At 35.8% G+C, this 20,763-nt stretch overlaps 1 protein-coding gene across 1 annotated transcript in view; it reads left to right on the plus strand.

Annotated features, from left to right (window-relative positions):
• The window catches only part of PDE3B (phosphodiesterase 3B), a 105,172-nt gene that overhangs the window by 73,049 nt on the left and 11,360 nt on the right, over positions 1-20,763 (plus strand). The window contains exons 4-12 of the mRNA XM_081155527.1: positions 772-911; positions 2,837-2,943; positions 6,950-7,160; positions 7,741-7,817; positions 11,376-11,527; positions 12,498-12,635; positions 13,543-13,654; positions 14,997-15,110; positions 18,204-18,403. Coding sequence (XP_081011653.1) covers positions 772-911; positions 2,837-2,943; positions 6,950-7,160; positions 7,741-7,817; positions 11,376-11,527; positions 12,498-12,635; positions 13,543-13,654; positions 14,997-15,110; positions 18,204-18,403 — 1,251 coding nt within the window. The remainder of the gene's footprint in view (positions 1-771; positions 912-2,836; positions 2,944-6,949; positions 7,161-7,740; positions 7,818-11,375; positions 11,528-12,497; positions 12,636-13,542; positions 13,655-14,996; positions 15,111-18,203; positions 18,404-20,763) is intronic.

Below are 20,763 nucleotides of genomic sequence, written 5' to 3' on the forward strand. Positions count from 1 at the left end.
TTGGAATAGATAATTTAATGTAAATGTCGTATATACTATGTTAAACAAGAGAGATTATATGGACCTAAATTTCTAACTACCCACGAACCTTTACGAAATCAACATCCTTGGGAAAACTTAAATATAAGAGATATTTATCTCTCTGAGACAGTTTCGGTATCTGCTGATGGGGGAGATTCGTAAGAAAGAAACTTTTCTGTATATCTCAGTAAGACACCTGTTCACAGTGGTAAAAAAAAAAAAAAAGTATTTTCAAAACTTAGGGTAAAACTTTATTAATGCTAAAGGTGTTCTGGATTTAATCATTTGTTCAGAAAGCAGCTCAGAATCCTGCAGTTTTTACAGATCAATTTCTATGGACATTAGCCCTGTACTGAAAGTATAAAAAGTTCAGAACATAGGGCTGACAGTCCCTGAATCTAATCTTTTCCTCAGAAGTTGTTTTTTAGGGTAAATCTTTCATATCTACTTTTTAAATTATCAACTGTTTATTTCTCATGATACTAGGAATAAAGTGTACAAAAGAAAAAACATCTAGTTAAGTAGGGAGTTCAGAAATCTTTTTTTTTTGATAGTAGAAGAATATGTAGAACAACAGTATAGAATGTGAAATTTTGAGTAAAATTGACATACCTTCAGAATTAAAACGTTCTGTTTCTCCTGTACATGTTAAAAATATACTTTGTATTGATTTTTATGTGCTTTCTTTAATAATACATATACAGCATGTTACAGGGTGACAATTTTAACCACTGATAAATTATTCAACAGGGACTACACAGTAGGAATAGTTTACCAACTCCACAGCTGAGGAGGAGCTCAGGAGCTTCAAGTCTGCCACCTATTGAACCTTCTTCAAGGTGGGAACGCAATAATGGCAAAAGGCCTCACCAAGAATCTGGTGTTTCAAGGTAAACTCTCCAGAGCCTGTTAAGGAAACCTGGATCTGATACATTCACTTTGTTTCTGTGAATCAAGTTTGAAATAGTTCTAAAAGCAGAAAGGAACAGTTGACATACTAATTTAGGTATAGGACAGCATGAGTAGTAATGTGACATAATAGAGAAAATAATTCTTCAAAAGAAGCTAACCTCTCTTACCCCAAAATTTAGGTCAGTTGGATACAAAGCATGTGGGGACCTTAAAGGAAGCTAGGATCAATTTAGAACAGGGTACTGGAAAAGCTTATAAATTGGTAGAGGTGGCCACTACAGGAACAGTCGCCGGGTCCAATGCATAATACCCAAGGTGGGGCAACGGTTACTGACTGGTGAGAGGAGGAGCACATTCTCAGGGTTCACCTCAGATGTTAAATATCTTTCAAAGGCATTCGTTACTATGAAGCTGAGAAAAATGCTAGGAGCCGAAACCTGAACATAAATATATATCCATTTATCCTGATAACAAAAGATTCAATGCTTTGTCTTAAAAGCCAGGAAAGCTAGTGATTTCTTGTGTGTTATAAGCTTCTACTTAGTTATCTAACTATATTAATAAAATTGGTCTCAGTGTAAATTTCCTATTAAACCACTTAAGTTATTACTGAGCATGTGTTTTACTTTTAGCTTGAGCTCTGTAGTTACACATTTAAAACACTGGGTGGCAGAATTGGATCACAGCTATTTGATAAATTTATGTTAGTGTTTATATGTGAAATATGATCAGATAATTTTCCAGATTCTTTTGTGATTAATTTGAATCTTCTGTAATATATTCAAATAGATGGGCTCCTTGTTTATTAAAAAAATTGTGTGAAATGGAATGGAATGAGGTATGAAAGAATACTGTACAGGAAAGTAAGCTTTGGTCCAAAGCTTGCTTAGAGCCTAAACATGGTAGTTTGTTTTTTCCCAAATGGAAGCAGGATATGGGGAAGTAAATGATGTTAGAAACTGAAAATATGACAGGTATTTCTTAGCCATGGGAAACATCGTCTTGAGAATATTGGGTTTAAGAAGGATGAAAATGATTCAGTTTTTTAATCTTTCTATCACACTGATGTAACAGCAATACATTTGCAATTAAAGAATGATGATGATTAAAGTAGAAACACAGTCCAAAGAAAACTGTCTTTTGACTCTGGGAAGTGTTCATATAAAGGTGTATGTAGGCATTCCGGGAATCCTCTTAATTGTTCCCCGGTACTGGGAACTTCTATTTGAATTATGGTTTCCTTTCTGTTTCCAGTAAGACCCCCTTTGCCATGTTCAAGCAGGAACCCAAGACACCTTTACTGCTTGTTGGCAAATCTGGGCCTTCTGTGCTGTTATTTTACAGCCACGAGATGCCAGATGGTTGAAAGTAGCTATGGTATTACCTAAATGTTGCTGACATGGTGCCCTGGTAATTATTAAGAGGTCATCTGCATATTGTAACAGAGCTCCTCCTCCAAGTTTTAGGCGTGCCACCTGTACCATTTGCAGACTTTCCTGCTTAGGGGCTCCTTTCTTCAGTCCCTCAAGGATGCACCTCTTACGATGCTCTGAGAGGAAGGCCATTCTCATTAGGGTCCCGGTTGGGCTCAGTTAAAGGAATTACCTTAGTAGGTCAGGAGCCCCACCTGGATTTTCTTGGTGCAGTCTCCAAGCCTCTTCATTTGCCTTATCCAGTACCAAGCTCCACTCATCCTCCATAAGCAAAATATTCAGGAGGCTTGTGTATCTGCCCAGTTGGGGTGGTGGGTGGCAAAAACCCTTGTAATTAAGTCAGTCATTTTAGTAGGATCATCCCTATGAGAAGGACTTTAGTTTCTCCAGTTTAACAGATCCGATGAAGAAAAAAATGAGGAAATCTGCCACAGTTTTAAAATTCTTAACCTGTTGTCTTTCCTTTTTAGCCAAGGATGCTATCTAAATGGGCCTTTTAGTTCAAACCCACTGACAGTCCCGAAGCAAAGGTCATCTTCTGTGTCGCTAACTCACCATATAGGTCTAAGAAGAGCTGGTAAGAAATCATTTTTTATTATTTAAATGTGGGAGATCTCAAAGTATATGGTAGCGCCAAGTTTTTTCATTACACATTAATAGCTAACTTTGAAGACTATTTTATGTGTTTTAAGTTAACATGACTAAGCAATTTGAATCGGCTATTCACAATTTGCTCATTAGCAATGACTTTTAAATCTGCTACTATACATGTGTTTAAAGAACTAAAGGAAATCATATCTAAATTATTTAAGAGTGGGACAATGTCTCCCCAAAGAGAATATAAAGATCTATAAATTATAAAATAAATTTTAATTATAAAGTAATTGCCACCTCTACTCGATATTGGATTGGAGATTCTAAACAGGGCAGTTAGGTATAAAAGGAAATAAGGAAGAAGTAAACCTATATTTACAGATGACATAATAACATATTTATAAAATCCTAAGAAAGTTATTAACACCTATTACAACCAGTAGACAAGTTCATCACTGTGGCAGGATACAAGATTTGTATGTAAAAATCAATTGTATTTCTATATACTTGCAACAAACAATGCAAAACAGAAATTAAGAAAATAATTCCATTTACAGTTAGCATCAAAAAGAGGAAAAATCTTTGGAATAAATTTAATAAAATAGTGCAAGACTTGTTCACTGAAAACTATAGAACATTGTTAAAAGAAGTTAAAAATCTAAATAAATGAAAAAAATATCCCATGTTCATTGATCAAAAAACTTAATATTGTCAAGATGGCAGTATTTCCCAGTTGTTCTAGGATTAGCACAATCCTTATCAAAATCTGAGCTGGCTTCTTTGCAGATATTGACAAGTTGATCCCAAAATTTATATGGAAATTCAGGTGACCCAAAACTGCAAAAATAATCCTTAATTTAAAAAAATTTTTGGAGGACTCACACTTTCAGATTTTAAAACTTACTATCAGGCTATGGTAATCAAGACATTGTGGTACTAGCATAAGGATATTCCAAGTCTGGAATAGAACTGGGAGTCCATAAATAAACCCTTACATGGTCAACTGATATTCAACAAGGGTACCAAGATAATGGGGAAGGAATAGTGTTTTTAACAAATGGTGTTGGAACAACTGGATATACACATGAAAAAGAATGAATTTAAAACACCAGTTACCATACTTAAAAATTAACTTAAGATATATCATAGACTCAAATGTAAGAGTTAAACCATAAAACTGGTAGAAAACATAGAAAATCTTTGTGACTTTAGGTATCGAGTAAAGCTTTCTTAGATGGCACCAAAGGCACAGTCCATGAACGAAAATAATTGATAATTGGAATTCATTGAAATTAAAAGCACCTGTATGTACTTCAGCAGACACCTAAAGAAAATGAAAAGACAATTCACAGGAGAAAATATTTGCAAATCATATTATTTGACAATGGACTTGTATCCAGAATACAAAAAGATGTTTTACAACTCAATAATAAAAAGACAAAAGACCCCATTAAAAAATGGGCAAAAGATCTGAATAGATGTTTCTCCAAAGAAGATATAAAAATGGCCCATAACCACATGAAAAGATGCTCAGCATCATTAATCATTAGGGAAATGTAATCAAAACTACAGTGAACTATGACTTCACACCCACTATGATGTTTTTAATTATAAAGCCAGATAAGTGTTGATAAAAATGTTCAGAAGTGGGAACACTCACACATTGTTGATGGGAAAGTAAAATGCGACAGCCACTTTGGAAGACAGTTTGGCAGTTCAGTACTTGAATAGAGAAATAAAATTGTGCTGTATTCATGCATACACTTTTATACAGCACTGAAAACGAATGAACTGCAGTCACATGCTACTACATGGAAATATCTCTTTTTTTAAATGTTGAGTAAAGTAAGCAAGGCATAGAAGCATTTATATATACTGATTGAATTTACAAAGATCAAAAAAAGGGCAAAACTAATGTAAATTAAGAGATACATACATATGTGGCATAAATATAAAGAAAGGCAAGAAAAACAGTACTATAAAAGTCAAAATAATGATTTCCTTTAACAAGAGGAAGGGCAGTTAAGATGGGTTTCTGATCTCTAGCCATGTTTTATGTATTAACTTGAGTGATAAGCACTCCTGTTATAGTTTTTCTGTATGCATATTGTATTTCACAATAAATAAAGTTTACAATTAAAATATGGCTCTATATTATAGAGTATCTTTCTTAAGGGTTGCTAGGTTTTTCTCTACCACTTTTTCCTCTCTTTGAAGCTTTTCTATGTTGTATCAAATTTATAACCCTAAGATTATTTAAAATACCCTTTAGTCTTCTCAGCCTATTTGTCTGGGTTTTTGGACACTCACTGGTATAATTAGAGAAAAGAATGCTGGAAATTGGAATGTTGTATCCAGTTATTAACAACCAGCATGACTTTGACAAGCAAGGCACTTTCCCTCTCTAGTCTTCAGTTTCTTCTGAAACATTAAGCTGTCAGATTATTTATCAGATCCTGTTGAGCCCTAACATTACATATGATTTATAGGCGCCTCTAAATAAATTAATCTGATAGAACAGCAGTGGCAGCCCTTTCCAGAGTGTGGTCTCACAGTGTTAACTGTTAAGCAAATCATGTTTCTTAGTGGGGGAGGATTTGGTAGTTTTTCCCCCCTCACATGTAAAGTGAAAATGCTACCTAACTCACGTTGTTATTGTGAAGATTAAATAAAATAACCTATTGTATCAGTCAGGGTTTTCTAGCGAAACAGAATAGGATGTTTGTGTATGTGTGTACATACATACATAACATACATATGTACATGCATGCATGCATGTAGGCAGAAAGGGGGGTGGGCGATGGATTTTAAGGCATTGTCTCCTGGGGCTGGAAGGGCTGAAATTTTTAGGGCAGCCTGCCAGCATGGAATTGATGCTGCAGTCTTAAGTCCAAAGGCACTCTGGAGGCAAAGTTTCTTCCTCTTGGAAGGACTCAGTCTTTTCTCTTAAGGCCTTCAACTAATGGGATGAGGCCAACTCACATGAAGAGTAATCTGCTCTACTCAGCCTACTGATTTAAGTATTAACCTCATCTGAAAATTTCCCTCACAGTAACACCTAGGCTGCTGTTTGACCAAAACAGCTGGGCACCATAGCTTAGCCAGTTGACACAAAATTAACTGTCACACACAGTCTCTTAAGTGTTCACCTCTGTGCCTGAAAATTTCACAGATCCTTAATAACTGCTATTTGCTTTCCTCTCTAATTCATACTTTACTTGGCTCTTTACTTCCTAATAAAAGTTTTAAGTCTGCCTTCTTCTTTCCAGAGATACCCATACTGCCTTAATTCAAGACACTCAGCAAATCTCTGAAGTGCTGTGTTTTCCTCATTGAGCACATAGCACTTACTTATATTGTCCCCCAGACTCTAGGTTTGTTGAATTACAGAAATAGTATCTTCTTCCCCATTGTGAAACCCAGCACATTTTCCAGCATATAATAGGGTCGCAAATATTTGTTGAATAAATAAATCGGCTGGACAGATTTGCATATTTTTAAAGGCTATGCTGTGATGGTAACATATAAATTTATTATATGCTCAACTTGCTTAATGCTATTAATAAAATGAATTTTACTGTATTGAAAAATAGTCGCTAAAATTTGGTAAAGGCACTCTGTTCATAAAAAGAATCAAGCTGGCAAGGACACAAAATGTGAATGGTAAAGGATTAGGAAAATTTGTGCCACACAGTATGTACATTTTAGTTCTACTCTTAGTATCCACCTGAAATGTGCTCTCCTGCTGCAGGGTGTTTATTCCATAGTCACTGATGATTACCAACATGGCTCTGTATTCTGCTTAAATTCCTAGAGTGTCTTAAAGATAGCTCCATCTAGAAATCTTATTTTATCATTTAATTGTAAATATTTTGCTTTCTTTAAAGAAGGAAAATGCTCTTTATATAAGTACACAAACATAAATAATAAACACCATACACGTGCAGAATTTATTTATCTATCTCTTTCCTCTCTTTTAACTTTCCAAGGTGTTATACCGAGCCTGAGTCCCGTGAATTCTCCTGGCCATGGACCAGTGTCTCCTGGCTCTCTAACTAGTCGATCGCCTATAGAATTTCCTGATACTGCTGATTTTCTTACTAAGCCAAGTGTTATTTTACACAGATCTCTGGGCAATGCACCCACTTCACCAGATTTTTATCCGCCACTTAGAAATTCTGATAGCAATTTATGTAACAGGTAAGTTTCCCAAATGTTTATTTCTGTTTTACAATATAGGTTACTTAAAGTATTACTCATATTCTAGTTCTGTCTAATAACTAGATGATGAATTAAGACTATGCCCTCCTCCATATTTATCTAGTAGTATTTATTCTCAACAGAATTTCTCTCATTTCGGTACTGTCATTCATTTTCCAATTAAGTGGTCTCCATCTGAAGTGCAATATAGTGTCATTGTACTTATTATATCAGTAAATGTGTGGGAATTATTTTAGTATACACTACTTCCGTGCGTAATCATAATACCCAGCTCGTGTGGTGTTCCTTCTCATTTCTGCTTAGATGCGAAGTGTTTACCTCAGACATCATTGTTGGCCTTCAAAATGTGTTATTGTCTTCAGGGTCACTCACACATATGCTCCCCAGGATAAATCCTATTAAATTTATAGAGATTGGAATATTAGGATGTGTTGCATTTGGGACCTTGGTTAAAAATTGAGCAGATTTTCTAATTGTATATAGATTTTAAATTTTTGCCTAATTTATTGTATATACATGTTTACATATGTGTATGTATATTTATGTTTCGTTCTATAAGCTGTGGACATCAAATACTGAAATATGTTTCAACACCTGAATCAGAGTCTGGTACAGATTGCTGTGGCGGGAAATCAGGTGAGGGTCCAGAGTCGTGTGTATTTAACTTTATGAGCAATTTTTTACATTATTTTTAGGATGAATAAATGAATGAGTTTAACTTTGGTTTATCCACCTTTAAAATGAAGATTACAGCGTTTTTTATCTACTTTAGAGAGGTGTTACTAGGAACAGAGTATTAGATGGTGAAAGTATTTTAAAGAGTAAAAATGTGCTGTACAAATGAATATAGTCTTTGGTTATGGCTTCGGCTCATAAATAGTGAAATAAAGTATAATAATGTTGAAATTTATACTGCACAATCTAAGGCCAAAAGGTTTGCATAAATTTTTTATGGCAAAGAGAGGAGTTATTTTAAAATTTAATTATATCATTCTGAAGCATTTCATATGCTCAAACAAAAAATATCGATGGTGATAAAATTATAGTTTTATAACTTTAAACAATTGATGACCAAGCTTCCAGTAATAGACCGTTAACCCACACCAACATTCCCCCTGAAGGTAGGTAGAAAAGCAAAAAATCTGCTTGAAGCTCCTCAGAAATACCACTAGATCTGGAGGGGAGGACACATGTCCAAAAAAGCGAGTCTGGAGTTTGGGGCCACCAAGAGGGTGTTTGCCAGAGGGGCCAGTGACTGATAAAATGAACAGTCCTTTTGGTAGCTTCATGGGACTAGGGAGGCGGAGGTTGGAGTTGGAGGCCTGCCGTGTAGGGATAACTCGGTACATCCTGCAGCACTGCCCCCCAGGGATATGAAGGTAAACCAGAGATAGATAGGTCCTTTCAGGGATTATAGGCCTCTAGGAATCCCTTTACATACCACAGAATTCATCCTCTTAAAGTGTGAATTTTAATAGTTTTTGGTTTTTAAAGTGTTGTTAAAAAAACAAAGACCAATTCTTTTTAAAAGAAACTTTTCCAAAAAATAGAAGTGGATAAACTTTCCAACTCATTCTATTGGGACGGTTTTACCCTAATACCATAACCAAAGATGTCCCAAGAAAACTACAGACCAGTACCCCTTATATGTACAGACACAAAAATCCTTAAAAGATACTAGCAAACTGAGTCCAGCAATTTATAAAACAGTCACACCATGACGAAGATATATTTATCCCAGAAATGCAAGGGTAGTTTAACATTTGAAAATCAATGTAATACACTACATTAATAGAATAAAGGGGAAAAACACGTGATAATCCCAATAGATGCATAGAAAGCATGACAAAAATCAAACCACTATTTCATGATAAAAACACTCAAACTAGTAATAACAGAGAAGTTCTTCAATTTGATCAAGAAAAGCACACAGCTTCATATCATCCTTAATGGAGAAAGACCGTCCCTATTCACAGACCATATGATCCTCTATGTAGAAAATCCCAAATACACACACACACACACGCACACACTACTAGAACCAATAAACAAGTTTAACAAAGTCACAAGATAAGTGTACAGAAAATCAGTTGTAGTTCTGTATACTAACAATAAACCATCATAAATTGAAATTAAGAAAACATTTTTATTCATAGTAGTGTCAAAAGATTAAAGTAGTTGGAATAAACTTATTATAAAGCCACTGTAATTAAGACAGTGTGGTATTGGCAGAAAGAGATGAGCCTGTAGATCAGTGGAATAGAGAAGTATGAGTCCAAAAATAAATTCTTGCATTTATGGTAATTGATCTTCCACATAGAAGCCAATACAATTCAAAAGAAAAAGGGTCTTTTTTTCAACAAATGAGGCCAAGACAATTGTATAACCACTTGCCCAAAAGAGAATTTGAACTCTGACCTCACCAGATACACAAAAAGTAACTCGAAATATGTCAGAGACTTAAATGTAAGAGTTAAGACCATGTAACTTGGAGAAGAAAACATAGGACAGAGCCCTTGTGACCTTGGATCAAGTAAAGCATTCCTAGGTACAGCACCGAAAAAGCACAATCCATGAAAGAAAGAAAAAAGTGACAGATTGGGTTTCAGCAAAATTAAAATCTTTTGCACTTAAAAAGGACATCAATAAGAAAATGAGATGACACACCATAGGCTGGGGAAAAATATTTGCAAATTATACATCCAATAAGCATCTTATATCCATGATACGTAAAGAACTCTTACAACTCAATAGTTAAGAAGCCATACAACTCAGTTAAAAATTGGGCAAAAAAGTGGGGATAAATGCTGATGGAAGGAGACTTGACTTGGGTGGTGAACACACAATATAATATATAGAAGATGTGTTAAAGAACTGTACACCTGAATCCTATAATTTTATTAACCAATGTGACCCCAATAAATTCAATTAAAAATGGGGGGAAACGGGCAAAAAGTTTTAGATCATTTGTTGAAAGTCATTCAGTGAAGGATAACACATGAAAAGATGATCATTAGTCATTAGGTAAATGCAAATTAATACAACCATGAGATACCACTGCTCTCAAACCAGAATAGCTATAATCAGAAAGACAGACAATACCAAGTATTGGCAAGGATGCAGAGAAATCGGAACCCCTGATGGGAATGTAAAATGGTATATCCACTTTGGAAAACATTTTCAGTTTTTTAAAATGTTACACATAAATTTACCGTATCACCCAGCAATACCAGGGCTAAGAATTTAGCCGAGAAAGCCTGAGCCCTCAACACAGGACTGTGAATGCTCACGACATCATTATTCATAATAGCACAGAACTGCCTATTGCCCAAATGTCCATCAACCTGTGAATGAATGAATATCACGAGGTCTGTATCCATACAATGGAATTTTATTTAGCAGTTAAAGGAACAAACTTCTGATGCATGCTAATACATGAATAAACTAGAAAACATTGTTCTAAGTGAGAGAAGCCAGGATCAAAAAAGTTGTGTATTGTGTGATCCCACTTATATGAAATTCTAGAAAAGGCGTATTTATAGACAATAATCATAACAGTGATTGCCTAGGGTGAAAAAGCAACTAACTGTAAACAGGCATGAAGATACTTTTTGGGGGTGATAAGAATATTCTAAAACTGGATTGTCATAATGGTCGCACAACTCTAAGTTTACTAAAATTGTTCAATTATGCACTTACAATGGGTGGATTTCATGGTATGTAATTATACTCAATAAAGCTTTTAAAAATAATTCATTAATGTTCAAAGTTCTTTGGACCGACTGTTCTCAGTTGGGAGATCCTTATTTGAGGGCTGTCATGTGTTTGCGGTCAGATATTGGCAAGAGTGATGGTTATCTGAAGGACCGATTGGGTTGAATTTCCAAGATAGATTACTCACCTGTCTGTTGGCTATTGACCAGTCCATCTAACTTTGACCACTAAGAATATCCACTCATCCTTTTAATCCCGGAGTAGATATACCAGGTGAAATGTTTATGTTGCCTGGGCACAAGATACGTGGGCCAGATAATCCAGCAAGACAGAGTCAATGGTAATTAATTTTTGGTGTTGTTCATTTAGATTGAACACCATAGTAGTTCACTTTATCTGAATATTTTTACAAATAATTTTTCTTATAAAACTACCCATGTAGGGCAAGTTTTGTTCTTATTTATTGCTGTTTTTTGAAAGGGGACGAAGACAACACCATTTCCTCAAAAGAATCACTCAGCCTTACAGAAGCTCAACAAGAAGTGGAAACAGAGAACAGAGACTGCAGAAAGTTAGCTCTGGAAGGTGATAATCACCTAACAGAAGAGGCACAGAATGCACAGCAACCAAATGTAAAACTTATGATTATATTAAAGTGAAGTAGAATATTAGTTAGTGCTTAGTTTTTTGCCCAGAACAGGGTTTTTAATATAATATTTTTAAATTTTTTACTGAGAGTCACTATACCACATTAAAGAAAACCTTGGATAAAAAAAATATAATTACCTCTAAGCTCATTATCCTAGAACAAAGCGCATTCATCTTACAGTGAACACATTTCGTTTTATAGTGGATATATTCCTTTCCATGCTGGTATTTTTTTCATTAGAAATGTTAAGGTCTGAGGAACATGTGCATAGTCATTAAAAATAATGTAGTAATCTACTTAAAATAACAATTTTTTTGTTATTAAAGTTCAAAATGTAAGCATTTTAGGGAAAAACTCATCCATTTCTCTTGGGAAGTTAAGATAATTATAAGTGCTAATATAAGGATATAAATTTCTATACTTTTTAAAAAAAATTTTTTAAATATCTTTTTATTGATTTCAGAGAGAGAGAGAGAGGGAGACAGAGAGATAGAAGTCTCAATGACGCGTCACTGATTGGCTGCCTCCTGCACGCCACCTACGGGGATGGAGCCCGCAACCGGAGCCTGTGCCCTGACCGGAATCTAACTGGTTCATGGGTGGACACTGAACCCAAGCCACGCCTACCAGGCTCTATTATTCTTGATATGTGTACCCTCTAAAATGAAAATGGAATTTAGATTGGTATAGTGTTTTGAAAATATTTTTATTTATAAAAGCAATGTCAAGATTAAGAAATCTTCTCATGCCTAGAGGACAGGTTTATATTTATATGAAGACAGCATTCTACAAAGTGAGAAAATAGGAAATACAGATTCTATCGGAGAAAAAACGTTGTAGAAAATAGTACTGACCATTTTTAATGTTCAATTTTAAGTGTTCTCATTTAGATACGGATTTAACAGTATTAACAAAAGGTTATGTTGGTTTGGGTTTCCCCCCTGTATGTGCAGATTGAACAGGAAGCATCACTGGACCGGGTTTTAATAGAAGATTATGATTCATTAATAGAAAAGATGAGCAACTGGAACTTTCAAATTTTTGAACTTGTAGAAAAAATGGGAGAGAATTCAGGAAGGATCCTTAGTCAGGTTTGTTTCAAATCTCTACCACATTTTTATTACAAATGAATTTTTTTGAATCTCTATAAAAAGCAAAATCTAAAAATGTATAATGCTGGTTCAGGCAGAGACTCAACATTTCTTTATTGAATTATTGTTTTCACAAATTAAATTTTCAGTAGAATATTTGAAAAAATATATATAAATGAAAAGTGATTTCTTTGTCCATAATAATAGGATTTAATCTTGCTAAAGTAATAAAGTTTTACTTTATATTGGATCTTGAGGTTGAAAAGGAAAAAAGGTAATCAAGTGCTAACCACTGAAATTTATGCTTTATTTTTTCTTTCACCTGCCTTCCCTTATCCTTTCTCAAGACCAAGTAGTTCATTTCTTGCTACAACCATGGAAAAAAACTTCCATTTTAATCCCCAGACTCAAGGTTGTCCCTGATGTGTTCACACAACAGCATCAGATTAAACTTCCCAAAATATCACCTTCATAAACTCCAAAGTATCTTATTCATGAAATGTAAGAGCATACGGGTAAATTATGTGGAAGGTGTATAACTTCATCTCATTGAAGTCTTTAATTAAAGGGACAAAAACATGTTAAAGATATCATTCTGACTTCTTTTAACACGTTGGACTAGAATAGAATTCACATGCCCTTCAATAAATTATGAATAAAAAGCTAAAGGGAAGAATGGAAAAAATCTTAAAACTAGTATACGATATGACAGTCTTTCATTGGTTTTCAAGGGCTTTAGGGTGATGGGCTTCCTTTTTCATGTTTTGAAAAGAATTCATTGTAGGAAAGGTTTTAATTATCAACTTAAAGACATATTCATGGTTAATATTCCTAAATGCAAATCAGAAAAACATATTACACTCAACTACAAATAAAAATTCTGAACTTTATTTTAATTTACATTCAGGTTATGTATACTTTATTTCAAGACACTGGTTTATTGGAAATATTTAGAATTCCCACTCTACAATTCATGAACTACTTTCATGCATTAGAAAATGGCTATCGAGACATTCCTTGTAAGTATTAACATCTTATTATTTAAGTTCAAATAATACTGGTTTATGATTATTTAATTTTATGGGAACAATATCATTTGAATTTCTTATTAGGAAAAGATAGTTTTCTTTATGTGTCAATACATTCTACAGTTTCCCTTCAGGATTTTGGGGAAATCAACTATATAGAGAACAAATTATTAAATTGGGATAACTCAATAATGGTGATAGTAATTTAATGTGTTTTATGTAATATAATTTCCACCTATAAAGTATGCATTTTAAAAAGTGACTAAATTTTAAAAATGGAATTAAAGCGCTACTTTAAGATGGACTCCAAGGGAAGGGGAATGGGAAGAAAGGGGTGGTAAGGAGTATTCACCGTCAGCTCCAATTAAGAAAAGTCTCTGGGCCTAACTTTTCTAAACTTCAGTTTCCAAGTTTGTAAATGGGAATTAACAATAGTGCTAACCCCATAGTTAGTGATAGGATCATCTGTGTAAAGCACTTATCAGAGTTCATGGGACATAGTAAATGGTCAGTAAAAGGTGATAACATGTATGATAACTAAGCTCCTCCCGGATGGAATCATGTTCTGTAGCCTTAACAATTGGTCTTGTATCACCTGCCAGTTCTCCATGGTAGGGACTCATTAAATATTGGTTGAAGTGTTGAATTTTTATTGAATGTCAGCTATGACTATAATCATTAGATTAGCAAAGGTTATCCCATTTAATCTTTCCGGGAAAGGTGGTATTACCTACCATTCATGGGTGAGAAGTAAACACTCAGAGGAATCTTTCCCAAGATCATAAAATTATAAATAGCAAAGCTGGGTTTTACATGTCGGTCTTGCCAGTGTGCTATGTGTGAGGCACATGTTCTGAATGTGTTCATATACCATTTAACATTTAATCCTTATAGTAGATCTAAGAAATAAGTATCATCTTTTTTATGGGGGGGAGGATATTCAAGTATCCAGAATTTTAACTTTTCTATGTGCCCATGTGCAAAAAATCTTGTGTGTGCAAACATAGGTCTCCATAATCCAGACAGTACTTACAAATTATTTTTAAAAGCTACAACCTTAAATATATATTTCAGTGCCTTTCAATTAGCCCTGGTTACCCTGCTTTTTCTTTTACCTCTTTACTATGTTTTCGTAGTGTAAGTTTTTAAAAGAACTTTTTAACACATCAAAAGGCTTTAAAAAGTAAGACGAAACAAAAATATAATTGTGGGAAATTATTCTAAGCCATACATTTTATATATGAGGATGATTAAAAATCACTGGACTTTTAAAAATGTCTTATGGTAAATGTAACAGAATGATCATTTTTATAAAACGTTTTGGTGACTTTAGATCACAATCGTATACACGCCACAGACGTCCTACATGCCGTTTGGTATCTGACAACACGGCCAATTCCTGGCTTACAGCAGATCCACAGTGATCCTGGAACAGGAAACGAAACAGGTACTTCCTGCTACAAATCTTCCTTTTAATTAATAGGATTAATAAATCAAGCTACCTCTCAAAATTTTCATTAAGTAACTTTTGATACATACAAAGGACTCTGTAAATTTTTATGTATAATAATAACATGGAAATTAGGAAACCTACTACCCATCTTAAGGGCTAGGTAAAGATCCAGTACTGCTGGATCTACAAAGTCTCTTTCCTGTATCCCATTTTACTGATACCGCCCCCCACATTGAGGTAACCACTATCCTGAATGTTATGATAATCATTTCTTTGCTATCTTCTTTTAATTCTTGGTGTATTTTTTTAGGTGTATCATGTAAATGTAAAATATATAATATTCCCATTGTTTGAAAGCGTCGCATATGCATTTAAATGATGAATTAAAAAACTTTTTCAAACTTTGCTTCCAAAGAAGTTAGTTCTGTTCCTCATCATAGGTATAAGTATTTATGCAAATATAATGAATTATAACATTCATGGTTCTTTTATTGTAGCCCATAAAAGAGGGGAGAAATACTTCAATAATATAGAGAGAGACACACACAGACAGAATTTGCTCAGTTTCAAATGCCTGAGAAATATTACCTTACTAATCAGTGCAAGTGTCATAGCCTCAGCCACTGCTTTACATTCTTTGGTACTTGAGTCTGAAGTACCGCCATATTTGTTTGATGGAAGTGCCTATGTTCGTTTTTGTCTGCCATTTATATTTTACTCTTTTTTTAAAAAATATATCTTTATTGATTTCAGAGAGAGGAGAGGGAGAGAGAGAAAAACATCAGTAATGAGAGAGTCATTGATCGGCTGCCTCCTGCACGTCCCCCATGGGGGATCAAGCCCGCCACTCGGGCATGTGCCCTGACTGGGAATTGAACCCCAATTGCCTGGATCCTAGGTCGATGCTCAACCATTGAGCCACGCCCAGCCAGGCTATATTTTCCTCTTTTCTAACGCTCTTTATTCTTTCCAGTAGTTGTGTGCTTTCATCAGAGATCATTTTCTTTAGCTTTTTTTGTTTGTAGGTGTATTTATTTTGTCTTAGAAGAATATTTTTGTATTTCGTATGCACTTGAATATACCATTCCATCATGTTCTGAGTTTTGTAGTTTCTGTTGACAAATTGGCCGTCTTATTTCTCCTTAAAACTGCCCTAGGCCGTTTAGATCAATGGTTAGAGTGTCAGCCTTTGGATTGAAGAGTCCCGGGTTTGATTCTGGTCAAGGGCACACACCTCTGTTACAGACTTGATCCCTCCCCTCAGTCGGGGTGGGGGCAACCAAATGATGTGTCTCTCTCACATCGATGTTTCTTTCTCCCTTCCCCTCTCTCTGAAAAGGAATGGGAAAAATATCAAGTGAGGATTTAAAAAAAAACATCCAAAACTACTATGTTCCTCTTCCTCTTTGCTGTTGGTGTCTATCATTTTCACTCTGATGTACTCAGGTGATTTTCTTTGTATTCATCCCGCTTGTCATTCAGTGAACTTACTGAATATGTTGATTATTTCTTATTGGTGTTTATCATGCTCTTTAAAATTCCAACCTCTACCCATTACTCAACTCCAGTTTGGGGGAATTGTTATAGTAATACCCCACTTGCAGTACCAAAGTCTGTGTTAGTTTCTTGTTGCTGCTGTAACAAATTACTACAGACTTACTTAGTGGCTTAAAACAATACACTATTATCTTATAGGTCTGGAAGTCAGAAGTCCAAAATAAGTCCAACTGAGTTAAAAATCAAGGTGTCAGCAGGATTATTTTCTCCTAGAGTCTCTGATGTAGAATTCTTTTCCTTGCCTCCTCCATTTTCTAGAAGCCACCTGCATCCCATTGTTCACAGACCCTTCTTCAAAGACAGCAGCTTAGCATCTTCAGGACCCTCTATCCCTACCTTTTCATCCTTCCAAAGGATTAGCAAAAAGTATGCCAGCTGCTGCCTTGGCTTTCTGAGAGTCCAGAGTACACCTCCGTGATAGTTGATCTCCTACTGTTAGTGTCTTTTGTGATCTGGACAGGCTATTTCTCAAATTATCAAGTCCTGGTTCTTTATGGCTAAACAGTTCTTCGATCTCTCTCTCCTGTCACATTTTACTACAAACAGTAAAACTAGGCAGTATTTTCAGCACTTTTTTGTAAATCCTCAGCCAAATATCTAAATTCATCATTTACAGGTTTCATGTTCCATATTAAATGCAGCACACAATTTGGATAAGCTTTCTGGTACATATAACAATGATCTCCTTTCCCCTAGTTTCCAATATGTTCCTCTCATTTCTTTCTGAGACCTCATGGCAGTGTCCCTAACAGCAGTTTTCTACCACCAGCCTGTTCACAATGATTTAAGTATCTCCTAATGCAATATATGTTTTCTCTTCCATGCTCCTCACTTCCTTCAGAGTTCTACTGGCAGTGTTATAAGTTCTTATACACAGTGTTATGGAGTCAACTATTTGTGGAAGACAAGGCTTTGGGAAACCAAGTAGCTGTTGAAATGGAAAAGTATGGCGAAGACAAATACTTAAGACTAGGGGATGTGCTGCCTCATTCTGGTTGCACTGGAGAACTAATAGAAATGATTATGACACCGAAAGCACAAGCAACAGAAACAAAAATCAATTAAGTGGGACCACATCAAGCTGAAAAGCTTCTGCACATCAAAGGAAACAAAAATAAAGACAACATACAGAATGGGAGAAATTATTTTCAGACTATGTATTTGGATAAAGGGTTAATATCCAAAGTACATAAAGAACTCACACAATTCAATAACAAACAAAAAATCTGATTAAAAAATGGGCAGAGGAACTAAATAGACATTTTTCTAAAGAAGACATCTAAATGGGCATCAGGTACATGAAAAGATACTGGACATCACCAGTCATCAGGGAAATGCAAATCAGAACTGCTATGAGATCACCTAACACTTGTTAGGATGGTTAATATATATTGTTTTAAGTCCATGTTTATAAATAGAATGTATTTCTTAGTAAGTAAACAAATAAGTTACGTTACCTATGGGGACTCCCCTCCTTGACCTCATTGTGAGGAGGCTTTGTGTGTAATGCTGGTTTTGCTTGTTCCTCAGAGTCTGATGGTAGAATTAACCCTGGGCGAATTGCTTACATTTCTTCGAGGAGCTGCTCAATCCCAGATGAGAGCTATGGCTGCCTGTCTTCAAACATCCCTGCGTTGGAATTGATGGCTTTGTACGTGGCAGCTGCCATGCACGATTATGACCACCCAGGGCGGACAAATGCATTTCTAGTGGCTACAAATGCCCCTCAGGTAGGAAATACTTTTTCAGAAAGTTTAAAGAGTGATTCTGAAATTTTACAACCATTTTGTATATCCTTTTGTAAATCATTCTTCAGTTGACTCAACACTGAATTAGATGTTAACACAAGGCATTGGCACGCTGTGTGCTAAAGAATTTGGAGGGGAAAAAAACCTTCAACTGGAAAGCAGAATGTTTATGAAAGAGTGACTCACTGTTTTATGAAATTCTGGAGTTCTTGCTTTCAATATGTTTGCCTTTGATCAAATCGATAAGATTCTGACTAGATGTAAGACTTACTCTTCCTTCTCGAAAGTTCCTTTGTGCAGCTAAAAGCTGCAGTGATGAACAACCATTAGTTTTGTTGTGCCCTTTTCCTCTAAGGCGTGCCCTGATACCCAGGCTCTAAGTCTCTTGACTCTGACTCTATTAGTATGTGTAAAAGTTCTTCTGGTACCACCTTATTTTTGTATCCAGTACAGCTGGTAAAGGTGCAAGATGCCTTTACGGCCACAATTTGCATAGAAGTAGGAATTACGGTAAACGGTTACTGTGATTCTAATAGTTTTACGCGTTAGGACTCGGAACCGGGTACTTGATTTTAAGTAGAATTTAAGGTGGGTGGGTGTTTGGGCTGGCGATTCCTTTATATTCTTTGTATTTCTAAGCGTGAGCCTTACAGGGAGTGCGCACTCGGTGACTGCTGAGTTCATGTTTTTCACTTTGTCATTCTGTATTTAAACCTCAGTTCTGGTTATTTCACCTTCTGTAGCCATTCTCTGTGTTCCTTTTCTCACTTTTATCCCTTTTACACATTCTCACTTTAAAAATAGAGGGGATAGATTCTTTAGCCAGAACAAGAGTAGGATTCGGGGGTGGGGGTGGGGGTGGGGAGAATGTTAAAAGTGCTGTGTGATTCGTTCTCTCCAGTGAGACTTTATCTATTAAAAGCTCATGATTTCCACAGGTAACTAATTAAAAATAAATTTCAACCTAGATATTAATATTCTCTTTTGAAGAAATTGCCCACAAAGGAGCACATATTTGCTCATTTGCAGTACCATTCTGCAAGAATCAGTGCCCATTCGCTCCAGCCTAATATTTCATAATCTTTGCAAATCCCCTAGTGAGTCACAGACCTGGACAGTAATGGCGCGGTGGGAAAAGCGTGCTGGGATCCGCTGGCCTGCATTTGATTTCTTGTTACCCACTTATTAGCTCTGTGACCTTAGACAAATCTCAACCTCTGAACCTCAAACTATGTACCTGATACGATACGGTTACGGGTAAAAGGAGATAACGTATGGAAAGTTTTCCACCGTGTTATGTATTTGAGAACCTCCTGAACTAGATAATCACGTAGACAGAAACTACTCACTGTTCTTTTCCACTCTCTGCTTTTGTTCTGCCTTTTATTAGGTTAGCGTGTAGGTGAGTCAGACTTGTTTATTACTTTTTCTTCAAGGATATTAAAAGTGAGTGAATTCTAGTGTTACCTCTCTCACTTGCAGAGAATTTAAAAACACTGATACATGAATATAGTTTATAAAGTTATATGCTCAAAACTTGCTTTAATCAAAATACAACATGAAATCTGGACATAATATCAATAATCATATGTTATTTCTAACCTCATTTTTACGAATTGTCAATAAATGAAGCAGTGGGAAGCTTTGGAATGGAAAGGAAGTTGATTTGAGTTCATCTACTGAAAAATTATAGCCTTTACCCTTGTCCCCCTGCTTACTTCCCACTCCCCACCCCCAGTCTGTTCACACACAGCAGCCAGAGTGTTGCTGTTTAAATCCCAGTTACATTGCTTTCTGTTCCAAACCCTTGAGTGGCATTCACCACGCTCCTAGCACATCAGCAGGACAGCTCAGAAGGCCCCTACACGATTCAAACCCCCACGAATTCTCCTTTCTCTTACTCGCTCAGGCTGAGCCTCCCTGGCCCCTATCCTAGGCACATGCCCTGCGAGCCCTTTCACCTCCTGTCCTCCCTGCCCAGAGTGCTCTTTCCCCAGATGTCAATGGAGCTCACTTTGTCTCATCCTTCCATCTAAAATTTCAGAAGCCCTTCCTGGCAGGCACTCGTTATATTCCTTCCCTGCTTTATTTTTTCCATAGCAATGATTCATTTAGTATACTCTGCTCTTTGAGTATTATACATCTCTTCTCAGTGGCATGTAAGTTTCCACCAGGGCAGGGGTTTTTGTCTTTTTTATTTATTCTGTAATACCTAGACTAGTAGTACCTCACACACTAAAGGCATTAGGTAAGTATTTGTTGAATGTTGGAGCACTGCTGGTTTGTCTGAAATGGATGCAGTTTTTCCCGAAGTAGTGAAATTCTTAACACCCTCTTCAGCT

The sequence above is a fragment of the Miniopterus schreibersii genome (genome assembly GCF_964146895.1).
Source record: "Miniopterus schreibersii genome assembly, chromosome: 12".
NCBI lineage: Eukaryota > Metazoa > Chordata > Mammalia > Chiroptera > Miniopteridae > Miniopterus > Miniopterus schreibersii.